The sequence below is a fragment of the Chiloscyllium plagiosum genome, unplaced genomic scaffold, assembly GCF_037043375.1.
Source record: "Chiloscyllium plagiosum isolate Xiang-an unplaced genomic scaffold, Cpla_swu_hap1 HiC_scaffold_42, whole genome shotgun sequence".
Taxonomy (NCBI): Eukaryota; Metazoa; Chordata; class Chondrichthyes; order Orectolobiformes; family Hemiscylliidae; genus Chiloscyllium; species Chiloscyllium plagiosum.
In genome coordinates this window covers 41,260,301-41,283,285 of record NW_028270180.1, presented here as the reverse complement: position 1 = coordinate 41,283,285, position 22,985 = coordinate 41,260,301, and the positions used below count along the sequence as shown (strand labels likewise).

The 22,985-nt window shown below is 39.4% G+C and overlaps 1 gene segment (V, D, J or C); it reads right to left on the bottom strand.

The window, feature by feature from the left end:
• Positions 1-2,363: 2,363 nt before the first annotated feature.
• Positions 2,364-18,700, bottom strand: LOC122545719 (Ig heavy chain C region-like). The segment is given in 10 exon segments: positions 2,364-2,755; positions 3,215-3,520; positions 5,378-5,672; positions 6,419-6,426; positions 7,754-8,060; positions 15,635-15,642; positions 16,944-16,987; positions 17,170-17,230; positions 18,200-18,523; positions 18,652-18,700. Coding segments are annotated over 10 exon segments (1,794 nt in total).
• Positions 18,701-22,985: the final 4,285 nt, after the last annotated feature.

The following is a 22,985-nucleotide window of genomic DNA, read 5'->3' as shown; positions in this document are numbered from 1 at the left end:
CACAGTAAAAACATTGCTTCATATTTTTGTTTGTCGGATCTGCATATTTAGGAATACGTTTTTGTCCATGTCTCTCTTAATTTATTTTTTCTACTGCTTGATGTTTTCCTTGTGTTTGTGGATGTGGTAATGCGTGTCTCTTACTTTGCACTTGCCCATTTTGGAGTATGTGCATGAATAAACATACTCATATTCTTTATTGCTGATGTGCTCACGTGTATTTTGTATGTAAATCTTGTTCCCTTCACAATGTGTAAGCATCATCATGCTAAAATGCACTTCGTTGACGCCTATGTTTATCATTTAATGTCCTTGTGCGTGTCTAGTTTTCGTTAGTGCCATCCTACCAAGAGACAGTAGAGTCTGTCTATTTCAGATCCTACCTACATTAGGTTATTTTCATGTTTGTGCTCAATAAATGTGAGCAAGCAACGTCATGTTTGGTGGATGTTTATCTTTGCGTGATGATCTCTGTTTGTGTGGCAATCTATCCTAAACCATTGCCTGATGTGCTTGTTTGTGTTATTATGTGTGGATGTTTGCTGACGCTTGTGCCATTCTCCTTGTTTAATAAACGCCCCATTACTTGCGCGTCTGCACGTGAGACTCTGAATTTATGTGTGTGTGTGACCATGTATAAGTGCTGATCAAAGTGGTTTAAATATAAATTAAGCTGCCTCTGCAATTATATGTTTGTGATTATGGAAATTAAAAAAATAATAATATTAATGTCTAACCCTGTGCTCATATGTGCCTGTGTGAGTGGACATGTGGGAGGACATTTTTCAGATGTTGTATCTTTGTGCGTATGAATGTATGTCTGTCAGCATTATGCTGCATGAATAGAAATGCAGTCATGTCCATTTGTGTATTAATTTGCGTCTATGCTTTTCGTAATTATGTGTGGATATCCTTGTTCACTTGTGCACGTGCTATTCTTTCTGTGCATGTGCGTTTTTGTGGGAGCTTAGATGAGTGTTCAAGTACCATTTGCATGTGTGGCTCTGTGTATGTAAGAGTGTGTGACAGTTCATCTGTGTGCAGGTTTATGTGTGTGCATAAGCATGTGTCTTTAGGTGAGAGCCTGTGTATGTGTTTTTACGTGTGTATTTGTGAGCATTTCTCTGCATCTGTTTCAGCTCTTATACTAGACTGTAATTTGTATTATTGTTCCAGTTTTTATGGATTGTCAACATTTGTATCTGAGCCTGCTGTTGTCAGGAACATTTCTGATCATCGTGGAGAGATAGATGCTTTAGGACATAGAACAATACAGCGCAGAACAGGCCCTTCGGCCCTCGATGTGAGCAACTCTTTTGTTACAGCGAAATAATTTCTGTCTCTGAGACAAGAGACCTGAGCTCAAATCCCCACGACTCCAGATATGCAGAATTGCATTTCTGAACATGTTGATTACAAAATATCTACAAATGTTCTGTACGTGAAGCAAAATTATGTCAGATGTTCGAAGACCAGAATTTATCACATGTGCTCCAGAAAACTGAGACAAAACTATGGACTACAAACTGGGATGATGTAAATACCAGTTTTGGACTAAAGGGAGTCAATGTTAACAAACGATTAATAGGGTCAATCGAATTCGGCACACACAAAGGTATTATTTTACATTGAAACATGGATCTTCGGACAGCAAACAACTAGCTGACTGTTACTGTCAGCAACTGGGTTACATTACAGAGGACTTCTGTCTGGAAAACTCTGCAGAGTGAGTAAGAGTACAAACCATTAATAATTCCCCTCTCCCCCTACCTCGGCTCAACAACAATAACCTTCCTTTCGGGTCTCTTTGGTGTGGAAATTAAGATGCATTCTGTCAACCACTGCACTGGTACAAGATCCCTCATTCCACAGAAACAAGGGTTATATTCAACTTACTCTGCACTGTTTACGATTAGCATTTTCCAATCAAAACTAATTCCAAATGTCTCTTAAGATTGCGTTTGCAATTGTTGCATTGTGTCAGTTTAAAGCCGACATGAATTTTTTGAGAATGTTCAATCGGGGAATCAAGAAAACAAAGTTCAAAGTTCATGGTCTTTACTTGAGAGAAATTGGGCATTTTCAGATTTCGTTTAAATGGAATTTAAGATGGTTAAGGTACTTTGCAGAATCCGGCATTGAGTGAGCTTTACTTTGCCTCTGATCCTAAGTTTTCCTGAGCAGGGGACATTAACTGCACAAGACACGAGTCCGAGACCTGTTAATAATCCAATTTAACTTTACAGGTGGAATATAAGTAAAAGTGGGAAACACAATTAATTAAACGGTTGTATATTTAAATCACAATTTGAGGAAAAAGCTTTATTACTTTTGTTGAATTATTAAAAGCAACTTTGAGTTATTTATTGACATGAATTAATAGTGTCCATCAGTGCAAGGGAAATGTTCACAAAACTCGGTTTACCGCTGGATTTATCGACTGTTCTGTTGATGATCTTCAGTGGAATCGCTTCATGTCCCACCACACAGGAATATGAAACACCGCTGGCCCACTCCTCCGCTGTAATGGATAACAGGCTGTATATGAAGAAGGAGGTGTTCTCGCTCTCCGCCATCACCTCGGTGTTCTTGTAGTTACTGGGATTCACTGGCTTGTCATTGTTTGTACATTTGATGAAGATCTCTCGGGGGTAGAAGCCTCTCACTAAACAGGTGAGGGAGAGAAACCTCTGAGCGGAAACGTCTTCTGTGGGTGGCAGTAGGATAGATACTGATGGCTCCAGTAGCTTTTCTCCTGCAGAATATTTGAAACAAATCTAAATCAACTATAAAAATCCAGAATCAACATTGCAATTTCACTACATATTAAAATATGCCAGTTTTGTTTTTAAAGTTGGGCTTTATACACTCTCATTTTCTAAACCAGCAGAATGGTATCCATTCTGTTCATTAAGAGTAAAGAGTTTAATTCGAAAGTCGACTCCATCTTTCTAACTCACAACTAAGACATCCTGTACATTTCTCATTGCTGATGTTAAAAACACAAACCAGGTTTCTTCCCACTTTATTTGACTTATAATCATAAAAGATCAACCTTTGGTCCATTCTGTTCTCAATCAGATAATTAGCTATCCTGCCATCAGACACATCTTTCATGGTCCCAACGTTATTTGGAGCCAATCTAAGCATGCCATGTATGTAACTGGATCTAGATTACACATGGAATACTTTGTTCTTTCATCTCACCGCTCACCATTCCCCTTGCGGATGGAGTCTCTCAGAGGAGTCGGTAGATCCGGATGTTTTACCACACATTCAAAACTATCGTGACTCAGCCAGGTTTGAGGAGAAATGCTCAATTTGCTGATCACGCTGTCGGGATCTTCTCCAGGCTGGTTAGCAATCTCTGATTTCAGAGTCTTCTTTTCTTGTATCCAGGTGACATTGACTCCAGAAGGAAGATTGGACACAACACAGGTTAATGTCACCGTCGCCTCCAGTAAGACCTGTTCTACTGGCGGTGGTAGAATTTTAACTGTGTAATCGTGGCACTCATTAACTCCTATGAAACAAAAATCAAATCAATGAAAAATACCTCTTTAGAATCAAAACACTGAGTCTTCAGGATACTCCCACATGACGTAAAGAAACCACTTTGAAATGGCAGCTTCCAACAATTGCTGAAATGATTGTTCCTGTTGTTTATATATTTTGATTTGTGAAAACATTTGTTATTATCTATAACATGCCCCGTGTAATCATTCATAAAGAACACTGGCTTTGTAAGAGGTGAAACCTGAGAAAAAGTAAAATCAAAGATACCATGGCGTAACACATGGAATTACCTTCCTTCCAGAGTTCTTCTCTCACTTACGACCATCCATTGATACTTGTGACAAGAGTAATCTGAATATACCGACTTCATTTCTATGTTCATGAAACTTACTTGCAAATGCTGCTGTGCATTCTGAATGCCAAATTACATCCCCAATTTTGGGCAAACTGTAATCAATCATAATTATTGTCTTTTTTCTCATGTATTTGCAGAGGATATAAGGTGTTACGGGGCAGTGATCAGTCACAGAAATTCTATTCAATATGTTTCACGTTATTGAAAATAATTGACATTATTGGTGTGTGATCATTCTCTAAAACATACCATGAGATATTATTACTCCTGTCAAATTTGGAGTAGATCTAAAAACAAAACAGTGAATTCCTTAGTAGAACAAAGACTAAACAAATACGAGTGTCTTAAATTATTCTACCAAATTGATGGACAGGCGAGTATTATTCAGACTTCCACTGCTCACTGCATGAACATTTCCATCCTCACCTGGGCTCAATCAGCCTGACTCAAATTCCTAGATCGTTCATCCATACTGTAGCCTTACCACTAGAATGTCTTCTCCTGTCACATCCACTAATTGCAGAGAGTATCTTAAAGAGGCTCAATTAGGTCATGTTTATCCAGATTAATCAAATGTGATGCCAACTTGGTCTGCGGCCTGGTCCCATGAATGACGTTGAAGAGCTCAGTACCAGATAAAATCTATGACGTACAATGCCCAAGGACAACAGGTCATTCCTGAACTGGAAATGAAGCACTGAACACATTTTGATCTATTTTGAAAAAAGGGTGGCTGCACATTTTACCATGTCATTTTGAGACCACAAGATAGTAAGATAAAGGTGCAGAATGAGGCAGTTCGGCCAATCGAGTCTGCCCTGCCATGCGATCATGGCTGGTATGTTCTTCTACCCCATTCTCCAGCCTTCTCCATGCACTAAACGATCTATCGCCACCTTAAATACAGTCAATGACTTGGCCTCCATAACCCTCTGCAGCAATGAATTCCACACATGCACCACCCTCTGGCTGAAGAAATTCTTCCCCATCTCAGTGCCAAATGGTGCACCCTTTGACTCCGAGGATATGCCCTCATGTCCTCCTCTAGCCTACTGGCCAAAGCATTTTTTCCACGTTCAGCCAATCTCGGCCTCTCAGCATGTTCTATGTTTCAAAGAAATACCTCTCTGACCATGCACCGCGGCCCCCACAAGAGACACCACCCCTCCCCCACCCCAACCCCTTTTTCCTTCAGCAAGTCACCAGGTATGGATTCGGCACTCTGCCTCTCCAAATGTGGTCAGCCAATAAACTTATTTAAAAAAAAGACTGTTAATCCAGCTCACTGTCTATATGCCTTCAATATAGAGGGAAACGTGCTTTTCTGATTTGACATAATGTTGAATTATGAGCAATGCCAATGTAACACTCAAACTGAAATACATGACACGTTTGTGAATGGGATGCTGTACACCTTAGTGCTGTTCACTAAATTTGATCAATGTGTGTATCTGATTCACATTGGAGTTCAACATGATTTCTCGTTCTCTCGTATGTATGTCTTACCCTGGGGTGTGGTGATGTTTTGATTTTGAGTGTTCTCTCCATGAGTGACCTGGCAGGTATAGACTGCGCTGTTGAACCATTCACCATAAGGGACTGTCAGCCGACTCATCACCGAGAAGTTCCCATCCGCCTCACACACAGGAGACGTGAAGACAACAGAATCCACGGATTGGCCATTTTTCAACCATGTCACGGAGATTTCCTTCGGATGGAAATCAAGGATTGAACAAATGATAGTTGCAAACTTGCTGCTTGCGATTTCTTCACTGGGACTCACGGTGAGAAGAAGAGTTGGCTGGAGAAATGGGCCTTTATGAAAAACATTGCATAAATTATCTGACAACTTTGATAACAAAAACATTCAGTTCTATTATAACAAAGTTTTTTTATGGCTAATAGATACTAACCTTATTATTACAAGTATCATAATTATGCAGAGTGTTATAAAAGCTGAGATCAACACAGTACAATTAGCAGGACGATGTGATAATGACAATGTAATGCTAAAATTAGAGGTCACAGCAAGGAAGTCAAGAAGGCACAGAAATGATAGGCCAGTTAAATCAGAGGGTGAGATCGTAATGTTGGATGGTATTCATTTCAATGAAAGGAGCATGATAAACAAGGCAGATGAGTTAACGGCATAAAGAAGGACGTGTTGATATCATGGAGACATGTTGAGAGAGGGGGAGGAGTGGCAGTTCAATATTCAAAATATAATGCCTTCAAGCGAGGCAGGAAATGATGTAGAAGCGGGGTAAAGATTGTTGATGTTCACCAGTGTGAGGGAATATGTGGGTATCGAAAACATGGAGAAGTGTTGTGATGTTTTGTTCAGGATTTAGGATAGATGATGTGATGTGCTGTCTTGCTGGATGAAAAATAGTTGTATTTCCAGGGCCGATAAAATGTATGCCAGGTGAAGGATGAAATAGTGGGTCGCTGGGAATAATTTATAATTCCTGGCCACAGGGTATATGGCAAAACTGCCAATGTGGTATTGTTATGCAGGACGGATGAAGGGAAAAACAATGAAACCACAGGCTCGGCTCAAGCTAGACTCAGTAGTAGGGAACACATTGTAACTATGGAGAGGGGAATTAACCTTCATCTGGAAGAGTAATCAACAATTCTCAGCACGAATTTATTGAGAGGAAGTCATGTCTGAGCAATTCGATGGTAGTTTTCGCAGGAATAAGTCGATGTCCAGATGATAGTCAAGATCAGAGCCAGGTGAGATCAAGTCAATTTGACGAATTGAATCCTGAGGTAGCTGAGTGGCGGAGTGCAGAGGATAATGGCCGTAGGATGTTTGTGTGGCTGCAAGGATATGTCTAATGGTGTTCTGCAGGATTCAGTGTTGATTTATTGATGTCTCTATTATGTAAAAGTGATTTAGAATATACTGCAGGAGATTTGGCTAGTAAGTTCACAGATGAAGTGAAAATTGCCGTGTTGGCAGGTTCTGAACATGATAGCTTTAGATTGCAGCAAGATACAGAAGGGTTGGCCACTTGTGCTGAGAAAAGGCAAATTGAAATCATTCTGGAAAAGTCTAAGGTGATGCACTTGGTCAGAAGAAACTAAGAGGTATTATGTTTTGAATGGTGGAACCCTGAAAAGGATTTCATGCCCATCGATCCCTCATAGTAATGTGGCAGGGGGATAAAAAGACTAAGAATGTGTGAATAGTATTTGCTTTTATGAGCCAAGACATTTACATTAGGTGTTGGGAGATGATACTGGAAATTAATGAAATACTGGTTAAGCCAGACATGAAGCATCGTGCGTAGTATAGGACTGCATGTTATGGAAGGAATGTGATTAGACAGAAGGCAGCATTGTTGAGATATTCCAGGATTTATCGTGGGCTTGAAGTTTTTAATTATGAAATGTGATTCACCAAACTGGGGTTTTTCTTGGAGCAGAGATGATTGAGAGAGAAGATGATTGTGATGTGTGGAATTATGGTAGACATACACAGAGTAAACAGAACAAATCATTTTCCCTTAATGGATGGAGCAATGTCTCAAGGGCATAGAGTTAAGGTCAGGACAGGAGGATAACGGGGAAAACAAAATCACACAGAGGGTGTGAATCTGTAGCTCAGTGCCAGTAAGTCATGTCGAGGCTGAGCCCCGCATAATATGTGAGAAATATTTAGATGTATATAAGAAATGCCAAGTCACACAAAGCAATGGATCAATTGCGGACACATTGAACTGGAATAGTTAGGGAACTGTTATTGATTGGCTTGGACTGAATGGGCCGAATGATCTTTTCCTGTGCTGTATATCTCTATGGCTATGTCAAATGTATTATAACTAATGCCCTATTCATGTTAACCACAGATGTACTGTTCACCTCAGTTTCCACAAGACTTACATGGCATTCCAGTGCTCTGCTTTGACCCGCTGTGTTGAACCTCACAGAAGATTTTGCTGCAATCCGCTTCTGACTCAGGCAGGGTTAACTGGCTGCTCAGGGTGTAAGTTCCCTTCTTGTTTCTCACGGATGGATAAGTCTTCAGTGCAGTCGTGATTGGCTGCCCACCTTTCTTCCACGTCACTTTGGTAACGTCAGGGGAATAGTCCATGGCCAAACAACCAAAGATCACAGAACCGTCGGCGTTGTGTTGCTGACAGGAGGAGACAAGTCCATAAAGTGTGGGGGTAGATACAGTCTCTAGGATAGAATGATCAATTGAGCAAGTTACTTTCTGTTAATTCGACCTTATTGGTTACCTAAATGTTTCCTCAGCTGTAAATGTATGCCAGTGTGTTCCTGTTAAAATCTTCAGCATACCTTAAGTTTATTTTTGTTTCCAATCAGTCGGTGATCATGATCTATTGGTTCCCTCGTCAGAAACATGCCCTTGAACTTGACCATTACGATATAACTTAGAAATAAGAACACACTGATCCCACGAAAAGTAACTGTTAGAAAATCTCACCAACTAACACTTTCATTGGATTGCAGGTGACGAGCATAGTCGTTTCACAAAATCCAAACCAAGAAAACGTGGAAGTTGGAATTGGAAATAAAAACCGAAGTTGCTCAAGAAACCCAACAACTGGCAGCATCAGTGGAGAGAAAGCAGAGTGAACGTTTCGAGTCCAATATCCCTTCCTCGCTTATCAATGTCAGTCAGAATCACCTCTCTGTGAAGAAGGCAGTTGCAGGGCACTGGGACTGAGAGAATGTCTATCACAGCTGATATCATGCCAATTATCTGGAAGCTCAATAATCGACTTGACAATTATCTGAATTCTGGAGGCCTCTGAAACATAGAGTACCATTAAGGTTCAGAGACTTTGGAGTGTGACAGCTAGCTGAACTGAGCATTTATGTCAATATGATTCGAGAAATGAACAAGTACTCTTTTACTTCAATAGCTATTAAACTTACAAGCAGTTCATGGTAAAACTCTAATCTCTCAGACTAACCACCGCTCTGACTCTCTCTCTCAACCTAAATTTCCACTAATATTGACAACCCCTACACTGTTACACGCTCATTCACCCTCGGAACACATGACCCTCATCGCAAGAGATAACACACATTCAAGGCAATCCATATTCCGGACAACAATGTAATCTCGATTCCTTTCACTCAATTCCACTCCTGCTACACTGCACCTGGTCCTTGGTGAATCTAGTCCTGACATCAGACTTTTCACAACCCCTGACAGGATGCCACTCCCCCAGATATGACCTCAGACCTTCACCACTGACCTCTCATTTTACCCAAGTCAACCTGTGCACATTGCATCCTAGCTCTGTTCCCATCAGCCCTTCGCCACACTCCGAGCTTTACATTTTGACATCATATCCACTTGACACATCAGTACAGTAACCTTCTGTCCTCGAAACAGCCCAGCACTCTGCTAAGCCGATCAACTAAACTTCCCGACATCCTGCCCACCTCTCAACTAACCAGCCCGGCAGCCTGCCCACCTCTCAGCTAATCAGTCCGACACAATGCACATCTCGCAACTAGCCAGTCCGACACTCTGCCAACCTTTCGACTAACCAGTCTGCCGTCTTGCCAATGTCTGAAATGACCAGTCTGACACCCTGTTTACCACTCAACTAACCAACATGACTCACTCCCCACCTCACAACTGACCAGCCCTACACCCTGTTGACCTCTCAACAAATTGGCCTGGCACCCTGCCCACCTCCAACTAACCAGCCCCGCACCCTCCCCAGCTCTCAACTAACCAGCCCTGCAGCCTGCTGGCCACTCAACTAACCATCTTGGCACAAGGGAGACACTCTGCATTGCTGCTCCAACGACCCCTCACCTACCAAGCACAATGTGACCAAGTTATTTCCTTGTGACCATTATGATTTGCTTTGATGCCACCCTGCCAGACTAGGTGCATGCAAGCTCACCCAGCAGCCACCCAACACCTCACGGCCTATCAGCTCAAAATCTACCACATCACCAACCTACCTCCTCACTAGATCACTAGCTTCCAACTTTCAGCCTACTCCACCATAAAGTCAGAGATTTAGAGAGTCATACAACACAGAAACAGGCCGTTCGGCCCAGCTCGTCCATGACAACCAGGGTTCCCAAATTAAGCAAATTCTATTAGCCGGCATTTGGCCCATATTTATCCAGATCTATTCAGTTCCTTTACCTGTCGAAATGTCTTGGAAATTTTGTAACTGGATATGCATTTGCCACTTCCTCCGGCAGTTCATTCCAATGTCAGGTACAGTTGCAACACAAACTCCCAACCTTTATACTCAATGCTCTGTGCAATGAGAACACATTTTGCAAACACATTCTTCAACACGCCAGCTCCTTGAGACACCACTTTCAACAATATATGTATCTGATCCCTCAGGTCCCTCTGTTCGACAAAACTACCCATTGCCATATCATTAACTCTGTACGAATCTATGTATCTGAATCCCCAGGTGCTTCTGTTCGACATCACGACCCAGTGCACTACCATTCACTTTAAGTTGTTTCCTGATTTCTGTCCCCAAAATGCAATGAGTCATATTCAGTTGAAACTGAACTCTATCTGCCCCTCCTCTGCCCATTGGCCCAGCTGATCATGATCTCGTTGTACTTTTAGATAACCTTTATTGTCAATTATAGAACCAATTTTGATGTTATGTGAAAACTTAACAACCATGCCCCATTCAATGGTTTCACAATTTTCAACCAATATTGTGCACGGTTCAACTTTTTCCCCCACATATATATTGTTTCCTTCAACGCTTGAAAAAACTATCACCTTCTTGAAATCATTTGATGTTTTGACCTCAAAACGTTTCTGTGACAGATAAAACCAAAGGTTCATTCTTTAGTTGAACAGTACACAAAAGGGTTCAATCTTATCGCGTGTGGGTAAGACTGTTGACTGTTCCTCCAAACATTACGACATTTTGACTTGCAATTCTTTCATTGCCCCTTCACTCTTTCTGTATCACAGCTATGGAACTCACTTCCTGACAGAGCTGTGAAAATGTTAATACCACACAAATGTCAGAAAGTCATGGAGGCCAAAGTCGACTGATCGCTCAAGGAGATGTAGAATGCCTAACATTTCCATGCCTATCTACAGATGCAAATAACTACTAGAAAAAATGAAGATTATTCTGGCGCTTGCGTGTCCACACAAAGACGACGTGCTTAATAGTTTCGTTGTGTGTCGTTTAATTGTATTTCCAGTGAACTACTTCTTAATCATTTAATGGGCAAGAGGCTTTCCTCATTTTTAGCACGGCAATCATACATTATACTTCCCTGGAATAAAGAAAAATAAGGTTAAATTAAAGGAATCTGACGATTGGGATGATTGAGTTGGAAATTGTCAGAAACTTAAAACTTATTTTCACGAGCAATTAATTACAACCTCTTTGTGTCATATTACATACTTACACAAATGCCTTTCAGAAATGGTGTCTCCCTCTGTTATGTGCAGTTGAATCATTAAATCGGGGATAGTTATTGCTTGTTAATCAGATGTGTTAAAGAGTTTTAGTCAAAGGTTGTCTCGCAGATGTACCATGTTTTAAGTGAGTGGTGGAATAGCTCGAGGGGCTGAGTGTTTTACTCCTGATCATACCTTCCTATCATTGTATCATGAATTCAGCTAGCAAAGATGCTGAACACTTTTTACTAAAATATTTCAACGAATGAATTGTTGAAAATATTCTTTAAATATTCCTGTTGATTATTTGGAACAGGAGCATCGACATTCTCTATTTGAGTGGTCAGAATAACTCCCGCCGAAGTACACTCCAAAGATGCGAAGGTCAGGTGAATTGGCCATGCTAAATTGCACGTGGTGTTCAGGGATATGTAATTTAGATGTATTCATTAGCGTTAAATGTATGGTCTATAGGGTAGGGGAATGGGTCTGGGTGGGTTACTCTTCAAAGGGTAGGTATGGACTTGTTGGGACAAATGGCCTGTTTCTACACTGTAGAGATTCTATAATTCTATACAGCAGCCATTGCCCTCTGGAAGAGGTTGTTCCTTCATCATACTGTTTCTTCTGAAATTATGGCTCTACATGAGATCACTCACTTTCAACGATGACCTGGTATTAAATATTTCATACAATTCACAATTTGGTAAAATATATTTTCTCTCTGAACAACTTGTTTCATATAAAGGACTTCTTTTTTTAAATGAAACAACAAACTGTGAATGCTAGAAATCCGAAAGAAAAAACAGAATTCTCTGAAGAAAAGCTGCAGGTCTGGCAGTTCCTGTGCAGAGAAAGGAAGCTGATCATTTCAAGTGCAGTGTTCCGCCTTCAGCAAATTGTTTTCATATTTTCTCGAACGAGAACTCATTCCTATTGAGTTAGACGGTGATTAAGTTTACCTAACTTCTGTTGGAAAAGCATTATAAGAAGATGTACTGGATGATCTGAGATATCAGTTGAAGACTAGTTGAAAAGCTACCACCAAAGTGTTGGATTCAACCAAAATCCCACCGGACTGAACAGTCAAATTCACTCACAGTAATGGTTTGATACAAACGAAAACTGCTCCAACTTAATGTCATCAAATATGCTTTGGGAATAATTAATTGTGGGTTAGTTATAAATGGTATTGATAGAACAGCAAGTCAAAATCCCGGATTTCTTTGAGGATTTCAGGAGATTCCTGAGGAAGGGCTTGTGCCCGTAACGTCGATTCGCCTGTTCCTTGGATGCTGCCTGACCTGCTGCGCTTTTCCAGCAACACATTTTCAGCTCTGATCTCCAGCATTTGCAGCCCTCACTTTCTCCTCGAGTTACACTATTCACCCAGCTAACAATTCCCAAAAGCGTGTGAACAAATATTGATTTGAAAAAGGCTGCAAACCGCCAAACTTCTGTCTAATACCTGAGGCCCAAGTCTGGACAGCGATTAAATCGATTTCACAGGCCTCTGTGAGTGGACTTCCAACAGTACTCAAAGAAGTCAATGTGTTTTCCCCCCAATTAACCGAATAAGACATGGTATTACATTCCTCTCTAACAGGTTGTAAATGTACACAAACCATCTGTCTCAGAGTCAGAGACACTACCACTACATTATACCAGATCTGAACATAATCTCCGACAACACAGACCACCGGTTTGAGAGTGCACAAATTTGTTAATAATTAACCAAGGATTTCAGCAACCAGGGATTGTTATAAAATGCTTACACGATGAAAGTAGCATTTCAAAAATTATCCAAGAATGCTTTGATAGCAATTCCGAGTTGTTCAAGCTCTGTGGGAACTGTAGAGGAATAAAACTAGGATTTGCGCTGGCATAAATTTACTGTCACTGGATTTCAACTGAGAACTCCCTTCCCCTTAACCTTGTGTATGTTGCTGCACCAGATGATCTGCTTAGGTTGAAATAGATTAGAAGTTTTTGAAGTGTAACATCACCTTTGCCAGTAACATTACATGCTGACAATAAGTTCTTAATAATTTTATTCTACATTGCGCCACTAAATGTGTCACTGACAAGAGAGGCACAAAGAAATTATGCAGCATATTTCTCTGTGTCTCACTGAATGATATATCGTTCATTGTTAACAACTGACTTCAGGGGTCTTACAATATGACTTTTGTTACTGAAGTGTTTATTCTGATTGTAACAATTCAGTCAGGTCTCTCAATTCTGTGGTGCCTAATATCTGGCAGACAAAAGTGTTTTGAAGCACCACATGAAATTGAACTGTCTGAGATTCAGGTGTCCGAACCAGTCGATTTACAACTGGTCAGGAACAGCTGACAACTCGATCGAGATAACACGGGAACACACTGTACAACAGTCTTGATCTGAGAAGATATATCTGCTCAATTCGTCACATCAAATGTATTCACTGTAATTTATCTTTCATAATAGGGACTAGCCAGAGAGAAAGCATCAATGCTTCTCAGAACGTTTTCACAGTGAAGTAAGATTACCTACTGATTTCATAAACTTAATCGTGATTGTAAATAAGAAAATTATTGTGGTGTACCATTTCACCAATAGAAGCACAGTTCCGGCGGAAATAGAATATTCTCTAAATTATTTCTGCATATTCTTAAAATATTTCTTGAACTTTGGAAATGTTGCACGCACTGCTCAAAACCAATACTGCATTCCATTGTGTGAATGCATGTCTGTTGGATACATTAGGGCAAGTATTTACTCTCAGATGTGCTTAGCAATGGCAAGTTATTTTCCTTGATTCCTCTTTCTAAACAACGATTTTTAAAAAAAATGTATGAATTGAAAACAGTTTCTGTCTGCATTCCCCGCTTTAACTGATGTCGAAATAAATGGTCATCAACACTTAACTAATGCGAGCAATCAGATTGCTACATTCCAAAGATCGCGCCAGTATGTTAATTGAAATGAATCTTACTCTATTCTCAGTGCCTAAATAAACAATGTGCTCTACTACCCTCCAGTTCCTGTCTTCTCTAAATTTGTGAATTCTGCAACTGTCGGAAAGCATGGACAGGCACATTAAGGGGGTGGCACGGTGGCTCAGTGGTTCGCACTATTGCCTCACAGTGCCAGTGCATCCAGATTCAACTCCCGCCTCGGGCATCTGTCTGCATGGAGTTTGCACATTCTCCCAGTGTCTGGGTGACATTCCTGTGGATGCTCCGGTTTCCTCCCACAGTCCAAAGATGTGCAGGTTCGGCGATATGGATAAGCTGAATTGTCCATACTGTTAGGGGTTAATGTCGGGGAACGTGTCTGGGTGGTTGCTCAGCGCAGGTTTGGACTTGTTGGGCCGAAGGGAATATTTAAAATCTCCGATTTTGCATTATTTATTCCCATGGTGAGTTGATGATGGATTATTTTAACTGATTCGAAATCTAGACTTGGTGACATAATCGACTATAGCAGCTGTTTCCTAATGAATGACTCTTCAGTTGATATATTGTTGTAAAATGTATCTATTTACTTAAAACACATGGATCGGGAACATCTAAAGCATGGCATGGATTAAATCACTCAGTTAATGTTACCTTTTTTAATCCTGTAAATCTAATTTAATCAGATGTATAAGAATTAATCATTTCAAGTTAAACTGAAAAACTGATCAATTCAGTGAAATCAATTTGTTCTGCATCGAAATATTTGGAGCAGAATTTCTTAATCGTCTTTTCCAACGATCTCTTCCAGCCAGGAAACTTTTGTGTCGGGTACAGCGGAATTGAAAGGTAATTCTTGATTAATGATATCACAGTAATGGCATTTTTGCTCAATCGCAAGAAAATTAGAACATTATATTTTTGAAATTCTATTTATATTTCTTGTGACTTGTAAACGGTTTCAAGACAGGCTTTGTGATTTAAGTAGAAAATTGCGTTCTGAGTTTTGAATTTAAGGTTTGGATTAGACCAGTCCTCAATTGTTACTTTCAAATAAAACCCGCGCCCTAACGTATCTGGTTTCCCTTCATTTCCAAATCCTTTGCGATTGGCCTTTCACTTAATATAAGGTTCAATGAAAGTTCAACTCCAATGCTGATTGCATTGAATGAGGAAACTGGAGCAGTTCACTATCAACAACCATGCAAACATTTCTAAAGCAATGTAGAAATCAAAAACAGCTTCAACAATATATTAGCTTAATTTTACCTAAGCACATTCTCTCCTCAACTGAACAACGATTACCAAATCACAACACTGAGGATCAATGATGTGTTTGCAGCAAAACTGTCTCTTTACAAGCATTTTCAACAGAACCAGGAACATAATGTAATCTCACAACAAATATCCCAAATTGGAAACCATCAAAACTGCTCACCATCACACAAGCGAATAATTAAATCAAATAGAAATAAAAAGTCATAACAGTTGCCATGGTTCTGATATAACTTATTGAACAAAGCTTAAAGCTTTAACATATTCGGCAACAAGTCAATTTGTTATCAACCTATATAGTATTTCTAATCATGTCAAACTTGTGCAGTGCACAGTAGAGCAGCTGAAGACATCTATTGATTAATCGCCTTAAGGTCAAAATAAAATGAGTTCAATGGACAAACATTATTATTGAATGTTATGATAAGTTAGTCTCAATTATGAAATCTGATGAATTCGGTAGCTTAAGATTTTAGTCCCAAATTTTATTTTGAATGAGGCTACTCAAAACAGACTTTAACTAGTTTAAAATGAGAACTGAGATTGTGTATATAAAAAAAGCTCTAAAAAGTCATCGTTTTTTTTTTCATTTCTCACACTTCCGTGTTTCTGCCTTAAGTTGGTCTTCAGATAGTTACAAACGGATATAGTGTTTTCAATCAATCAGAAAAAATATTGCCCCGCGTTTAACAAACGCAGAAACGATTCAGTACAAACAAAGCTCTTCACAGATATTCGTAATTGAGAGTCATCCAGAGAGACAATCTTTTTTGCTAATAGAAAACACCGATTACTGAAAGCATGAAAACGCAGTTCAATTCCACAAGATGGAACAACTCAATTCAACAGAATCAAATAAAGCAAAGTCAGAACCCAATCAACTTTTCAACAGAAGCAAATAAAACACATTCAGCATCCAATCAAAAGAATGAAATGCAGTACCGCAAGAAGATTCCATGACAGTATCCAACGTGCTTGGATACTGTCATCAACAAAATTAACAAATCAAATGACAAAATGCAATCATGGTAAGAGCATTATGCACCCAGGGATTATATTCAATAAATTAACATATTATCATCCTGTTTAGTGATATTTCCAACATCTTTAAGTTTCTTAGCATTTGTTGTCGATAATAAAACTCACAGATAGTGGGTGTTACTAAACTTTGCTTATACCTGACTGATTGAGAAACTTTAGGTGTTTCAAGTAAGTCAGCCACACAGAATGCCCATCTGAGTTTTTAAAAAAATATGCACTGAGCATCTGAATCCGCCAACACTACTTCAGTCATTTTCTGAGACTTAATGTAAGTCTATTGTCAGTTTTAACAAAAAATCAAACTGAACCAAACCAAGCTCAGCACAGGATCTAAGTTTCATTTAAATTCAGGAATTATTCACATGAATGGAACGTTCGCAAAAAATAAAGTCACTGAGAAAGTTCACATTCTTACCTGAAGTCACCATGGTCCCTTGGCCCCAGTAATCAAGATAATCACTGCGTTACGTTCTCTGGACTGGGTCACACAATAACTGACTTTGCATAAAAACAAACAAAAACCTGCATTATTCTAAATATTCAGAACCACTGTCAAAATGAAGTCCCGATAAATCTTCATCACGTTATCATTGTACAGTGGATACTGATCATTCTTATTAAATTATTATAATGTTTTATACTTCACAGAGTAACGCATGAGCTGATTCTCAAAATCACCAACTGCTACAATAATAATCACCACTTTTGCGAATTAAATTTACAATTTAAACAGCGATAATTGCACAATACCCCACAGAACTAATACTGAAGTGTGAGTTTAGGTAGTCTGTATAAGGAAACATTGACTCGTTTCAAACAATGGGGGCTGGACGGGTTTTAGTATTGATCATAATTGCAGTGTCACCCCAGTATGTCACTGTGAGACACATTGTGTCAAATACTACGGCGTGCTGCAAACTGTAAAATGCAGATATTTAATTTCATCAATTCCTGGAAAGAAGTGATCCAGGCTCCTCTAAAACTTATTTAGTGGAATATTTCAGCTTTTTCTATTCATTGTATTTTAAAAGCTCGGAATACTTTTGCAAGTTCAGCGTGCATTAATGTAGCCATAAAAATGAGGAAAGTAGAATAATTTTATAAATTCGTCCAAACTCGTCACTCCTGCATGGGATTTAAATTAAGTCTCACATTATTATCTGGCTCCTTCAGTTTTAGTCATCACCAACTTGCGACAAACCCTTGTCAGTGGTTTTTGTATGAGGATGTCACTATCGACATCACTGTGACCCACTGTAGTATCACAGCGATTTCGACCCGTACATTTTCTGTAATACACTCTGGGTCTCAATTTTCATGAGAAATAGACATTTAGTGCTGATAGTGTTTAGAATTAACGGCATGGTTTACAGAACACGATTAGCAGACATTTCCCGAACTGTCAGATACATTAAAACTAACATTATGTCCAAGCATTTAATTGGTGGAAGAGTAAGCAGAACATACGACATTCCAAAAACATTGTCCCATGATATCACCCAGTTTGTTAGTTTCAATGGTATGTTTCCTCTATGATAGGGTTGTAAAAGGCAGCCCGAGGTGTGCTTCAGATCGCAGTTGGTTGAACTGAATTTAAAACGGGTACTGACCGTCAGTTAACGATGAAATTGGTAAAATATCCCCTTGAGCTGTTTTTTGAAAGGGTCCAGCCCTGGTTCCTCTCGCAGGGGTATCTTGGACAGTAATATATGGCGATGTCTTCGATCTTCAGGCTCTTCATCTCCAACGCGAAGATATTGTTTGAAGTGTCTTTGGACGCAGTAAATCGATTCTTAATCGCTGGGGCATAGTTACTGCTGGATGAACTTTTGTAATTAAGCAGCCACTCCAGCCCCTGTCCGGGAACCTGTCGGACCCAGTGCATCCAGTAACTGGTAAGATCGAAGCCGCTGGTTTTATAGGTCAGTTTCAGGGTGGCTCCGGGATGGCCACTCTCTGCCTCTGGTTGAGTTAAAACAATCTCCGACTGGACACCTTTAAAAATGAAAAAAAAGAACCCATGAGAATTAATGCTGATACAATGATGCCTAAGTCTTTTACATTTCTGAGGCAGACTAACATTGAGACAGTAACAAAGAGAGACATGAACAAAAAACATTCACATGATAAGAACGTCAGTAACAAACTGAGAAAAATTGTCGACTTAAACATTCTGATAACTTGTGGAAAACGGTTCTGTCAAGAGTTTTCTAAACAAACCAAATCCAGGAGTGTTGAACTAAAGCACAGTGACCCGGATTTATATGATCATCAGAAGGGGCAGGTTTACAGGTTCTGCCTGTTGGTTTCCTGCTGGAGGCTGAGACTGGATCCTCGTAGCACCTTGCACAGCCCTTACAGATAGGTTCATATTTACACGAGATTATTCGTAAACGTGGAAATATACACATCTTGGGATATTGTTTTGCTGATTAGCCTGCTAGGAAGTGTTTTTTGAATGGGGAAAGTGAAATTTAACAGCTTGAAGTATTTTCCAGATGAAGTTTTCAGATATTTTGTTTGAAACAACAAAACAAATTCGATTGGAAGTTGGCTCTCTGTATTTTTACATGCATTCACGAGTAAATAAAACTAAAATCAAAGTTCGAAGATATTATCAGCCAAATACTTAACTGGCCATACTTTTTTCTGGACACTCCAAGTCTCTGCCACACTACAAAATAACTTGTAAATCATACCAGATATTTCTAAATTCACTTTATGCAACTGAATATAAAGCGTGTTCAAAGTGATTATGTATAGAATATTCAATTGGAAATTAACTCCCTTTAATTCTACATTCAACCACAAGCAGAAAAAGCTAAAACGAAGTTCAATACCATTGTCAGACAATACAATTAGTGATTTTATTTCTGCAACCACTCCAAGTTTCTCTCAAATTACAAAATAAGATATCATTTGTATTTGGCGTTTCTAAATTCAGTTTAGGCAAGCTAATATCGAGCATGTCTAAAATGAATATGTTAAGAATGTGTGTGTATGTCACTAAACTGTTTGGACACGGAGATTAGAAGAACCTCACCATATTACAGAATCTCTCTCCTTGTATCTTTTTTTAACATGCACCGACTACAAGATAGATATTTGAAAATGTATTCTAAAGGAAAGCTGTGTGCCCGAGATATAAAAAGTGGATTGACAGTGATACGTAACACTCAGGTAAACCTTTGAAAGAGAATCTAATAAAGTGGAGCAGGCTGGTGAGAAGTTAGAAAATATTTCTCAACATCTAAACCATTGCAGGTAACTGTTTGGGTACATCAGGAGTGTCTGGCAAGTTGCAGAGTATTACATTAATAATTTCCACGGATGTAGGTCATAAAAAGAACATTTCTCCGCGCATTGGTATCTATGACACGGGACTTTCAACGAGTAGAAATCAGCGAAAACTATGCATTACACGACACCAGTGCTCACTCTGTCTAAATGGCCCATTCGGTTTTAATGAGATGCATTAATCAGAGAATGGTGCAACAGGTTATACGAGTTCAAGCCAATTCAAGTTTGTCAATTTACATTGAGAAAATGACAAATGTTAGTGCCATGTGGGAGTTTGGGTCCATTAACGTCATATTCAAGAGCTTTAAAAATCCTCAATACAAACGGTTTACTAACTAGGCTGATCTTCAGCCGGAATTAATATAAAGATCTGTCATGGAGTCAATTTCCTGTTTTCTGATTGTCACACAGTGAATGCCGTGTTGAGTACCCATCCTTGTTAAAGAAGAAATGCCAAGTGAAATGTGTCCATTTTGGGTAAACGGGAAAATATAGTTTGTTTGGTTAGATTTTGTTTTAGTTGATTCATACTGCCTTTAATCTGCCAGATGCAGTAGTTGGCAGCAATTAAGCCGACTTCAGAAATGGTTCTCGAGCTTCCAGTTTCATTTACCGGAAGCATCTGGAGTCTCTGCAGTAGATCAAAGATATTTTGTCTCGCTGTTGACCACTTCCCAGAAAGCCAACTTCAAACCATAACCACTGCCTCGGCATAAATAAATCTACTCCGCAGCAATGCTACAGAAAATATTAATTTTCAGCTGTTCAACTTGGAGAACTGGTCCCTTCTCTCATGAAAACAAATATTCACAGAGTCTCAGTCACAAGCGAAAAATCAACATTTCACTGGAGGATCACTACAGCACTCTATGAAATTGAGAAAAAACAGATAGATAGCTGTTCATGGAGTCATGGAGAGAAATCACTGAGAAACAGTCCATGGGCAATCATAATCCCAAACTAATCTAATCCCACCGGTATTGGCCCATATCCTCCCAAACAGCTCGTATTCATGGACTTAACTAAAAGTCTTTTAAAATTTATAACTGAATTCATATCTAACTCTTCTTCTGGAAGATAATTCCTCACTCGAACCAGTCTCTGTGTAAAAGTTGCCGCTGATATCATTTTAAAACTTTTCTCCTCTCACCTTAAAAAATGTTCTCTACACTTGAAACCTCCCACCCTATGGAAAGACATTTGCCAGTTTCCTTACCACTCATGACTTTTACAAACTTGTACAAGGTCACCTCTCGAACTCTTACGCTCCAGTGAAAGAAGTTCCAACCACCTGGATTTCCAACGGTGGATCTGTGCCTCACATTTTCCCGTGTGTTTAAATTAGAGTTCCGCCTGCCTCCCCAGGTCCACATATTACATTCCTTGATATTATTTCAAAGAATTGAAAGGGACTTGTCCTTCCTGTATTGTTCGATTTTATTTTGCTCCAAACATCATCACAAAATCAGTTGTCCATGTCATTGCTGATTCATGGGAGATCTCTGTGCGCACAATGTCTACTGAAATAACTACATTACCATCCTGAATGTACTTCACAAGTGCACCTCTTGTTCACAAACGCAATTACACTCCAGGGAACAGTGAATACCCTCTCTGCACGCCGCCACACCTTCTCCTTTGCCCTTTGTGAAAACCGTATTGTCAGTCTTAAGTAAAATAAATATATTTTGTTTTAACTTTCTTAATTCATGTTGCTGATCTTGGCTGAAAAACGGGATGTTGTTGTCAGCATTTCTGGGGAACATGTGTGCATTAATTTTCATGTTAACTTAAATTTAATAAATAAGTCAAGAACAGTTAAAATAACTCGAGAAACGACTATTAGAAACGGGTCATTAAGATTCTCAGGGCTGCACTAACTGTTTGAATACTGATATAGTTCTGCCTACAGTTTTCCCATAAGCCAGCATTTAATAGCATTGGATATCATGTCTGTGTGGACAATGGATTTGACCTGACACAATGATCCCGACTGTAATGGCTCCGCATTGCCGTTTGCACTATTTCCATCATATTTTAACGTGAATACAAGTAATTTCCACAGTTGCTGGTGAAGTGATACTTTACACAATTTCAGTTAACATTAATGAAACAAAACAGAAGAACAATGACAATTGAAACAAAAATTACGACATCCATGCAGACATACTCGTGGGCACACACACTCATCTGACCACTTCATTACTGTCAGAATGGAAGTATTTTCGAATGAGTCTCGGAGGATGCTGCTAAGACTGGAACAAAGCAGTAATAACGAAATTCTAGTTCGCCTGGAGCTGTTCATTTGGAGCAGAGGAGGTTGAGGGATATTTTTCTTAAGAAACACTCAAATGTTATGCATGGATAAAATAGATGGGGAAAACCTCCTTAGCTTGGCTGGGGAGGGGGGGGGGGAGGCGGTGGCGAGTTCGATAACTAAGGTGCTTAGACATAAGTGATAGACAGCAATCTCACAGGGAATATTCGGGAAACTCACAATCTGAAAGGATAGTAGATGCAGGAACACTCAAATCATTAAAAATGAACTTGGCTATATCCTTCATGTGCTATAACCTGAAGAGTTACGGGTAATATACTATGAAGTGGGTGTAGGTTGGGAGGTTCTGTATTTACGTGGCACAGGCCTGATGGGCGAAGTGATCCCTCTCGGTCTTTAAACATTTCTATTACTTTAAATCCACCATTCCTAATTCGAAGGCTGTACTTCATATGATTTATACGGGAAATGTTTCAAACTTTCCTTTCAATGATATCCCAAATCAATAAACTCCACCCGACACTCTGTTTAGTGATGTGGAAATTAATGGTCGAGTTAATTATCACAAATGCTGCCTGGCATAACATCCCTTTTTTCAAATAATGATTTGGAGATGCCGGTGTTGGACTGGGGTGTAGAAAGTGAAACCTTACACCACACCAGGTTATAGTTCAACAGGTTTATTTGGAAGCACTAGCTTTTGGAGCCCTGCTCCTTCATCAGGTAGTTGTGGATTACAACATTGTAAGACACAGAATTTGCAGCAAAAGTTTACAATGTGAATGTAACTTTCAGAATGTTCTGCGATTTACATATGAAAGAACTGAAACCGACATGTTCATTCTAAAAGATGAGAAAATTAAGACAAAACAGTTAAAT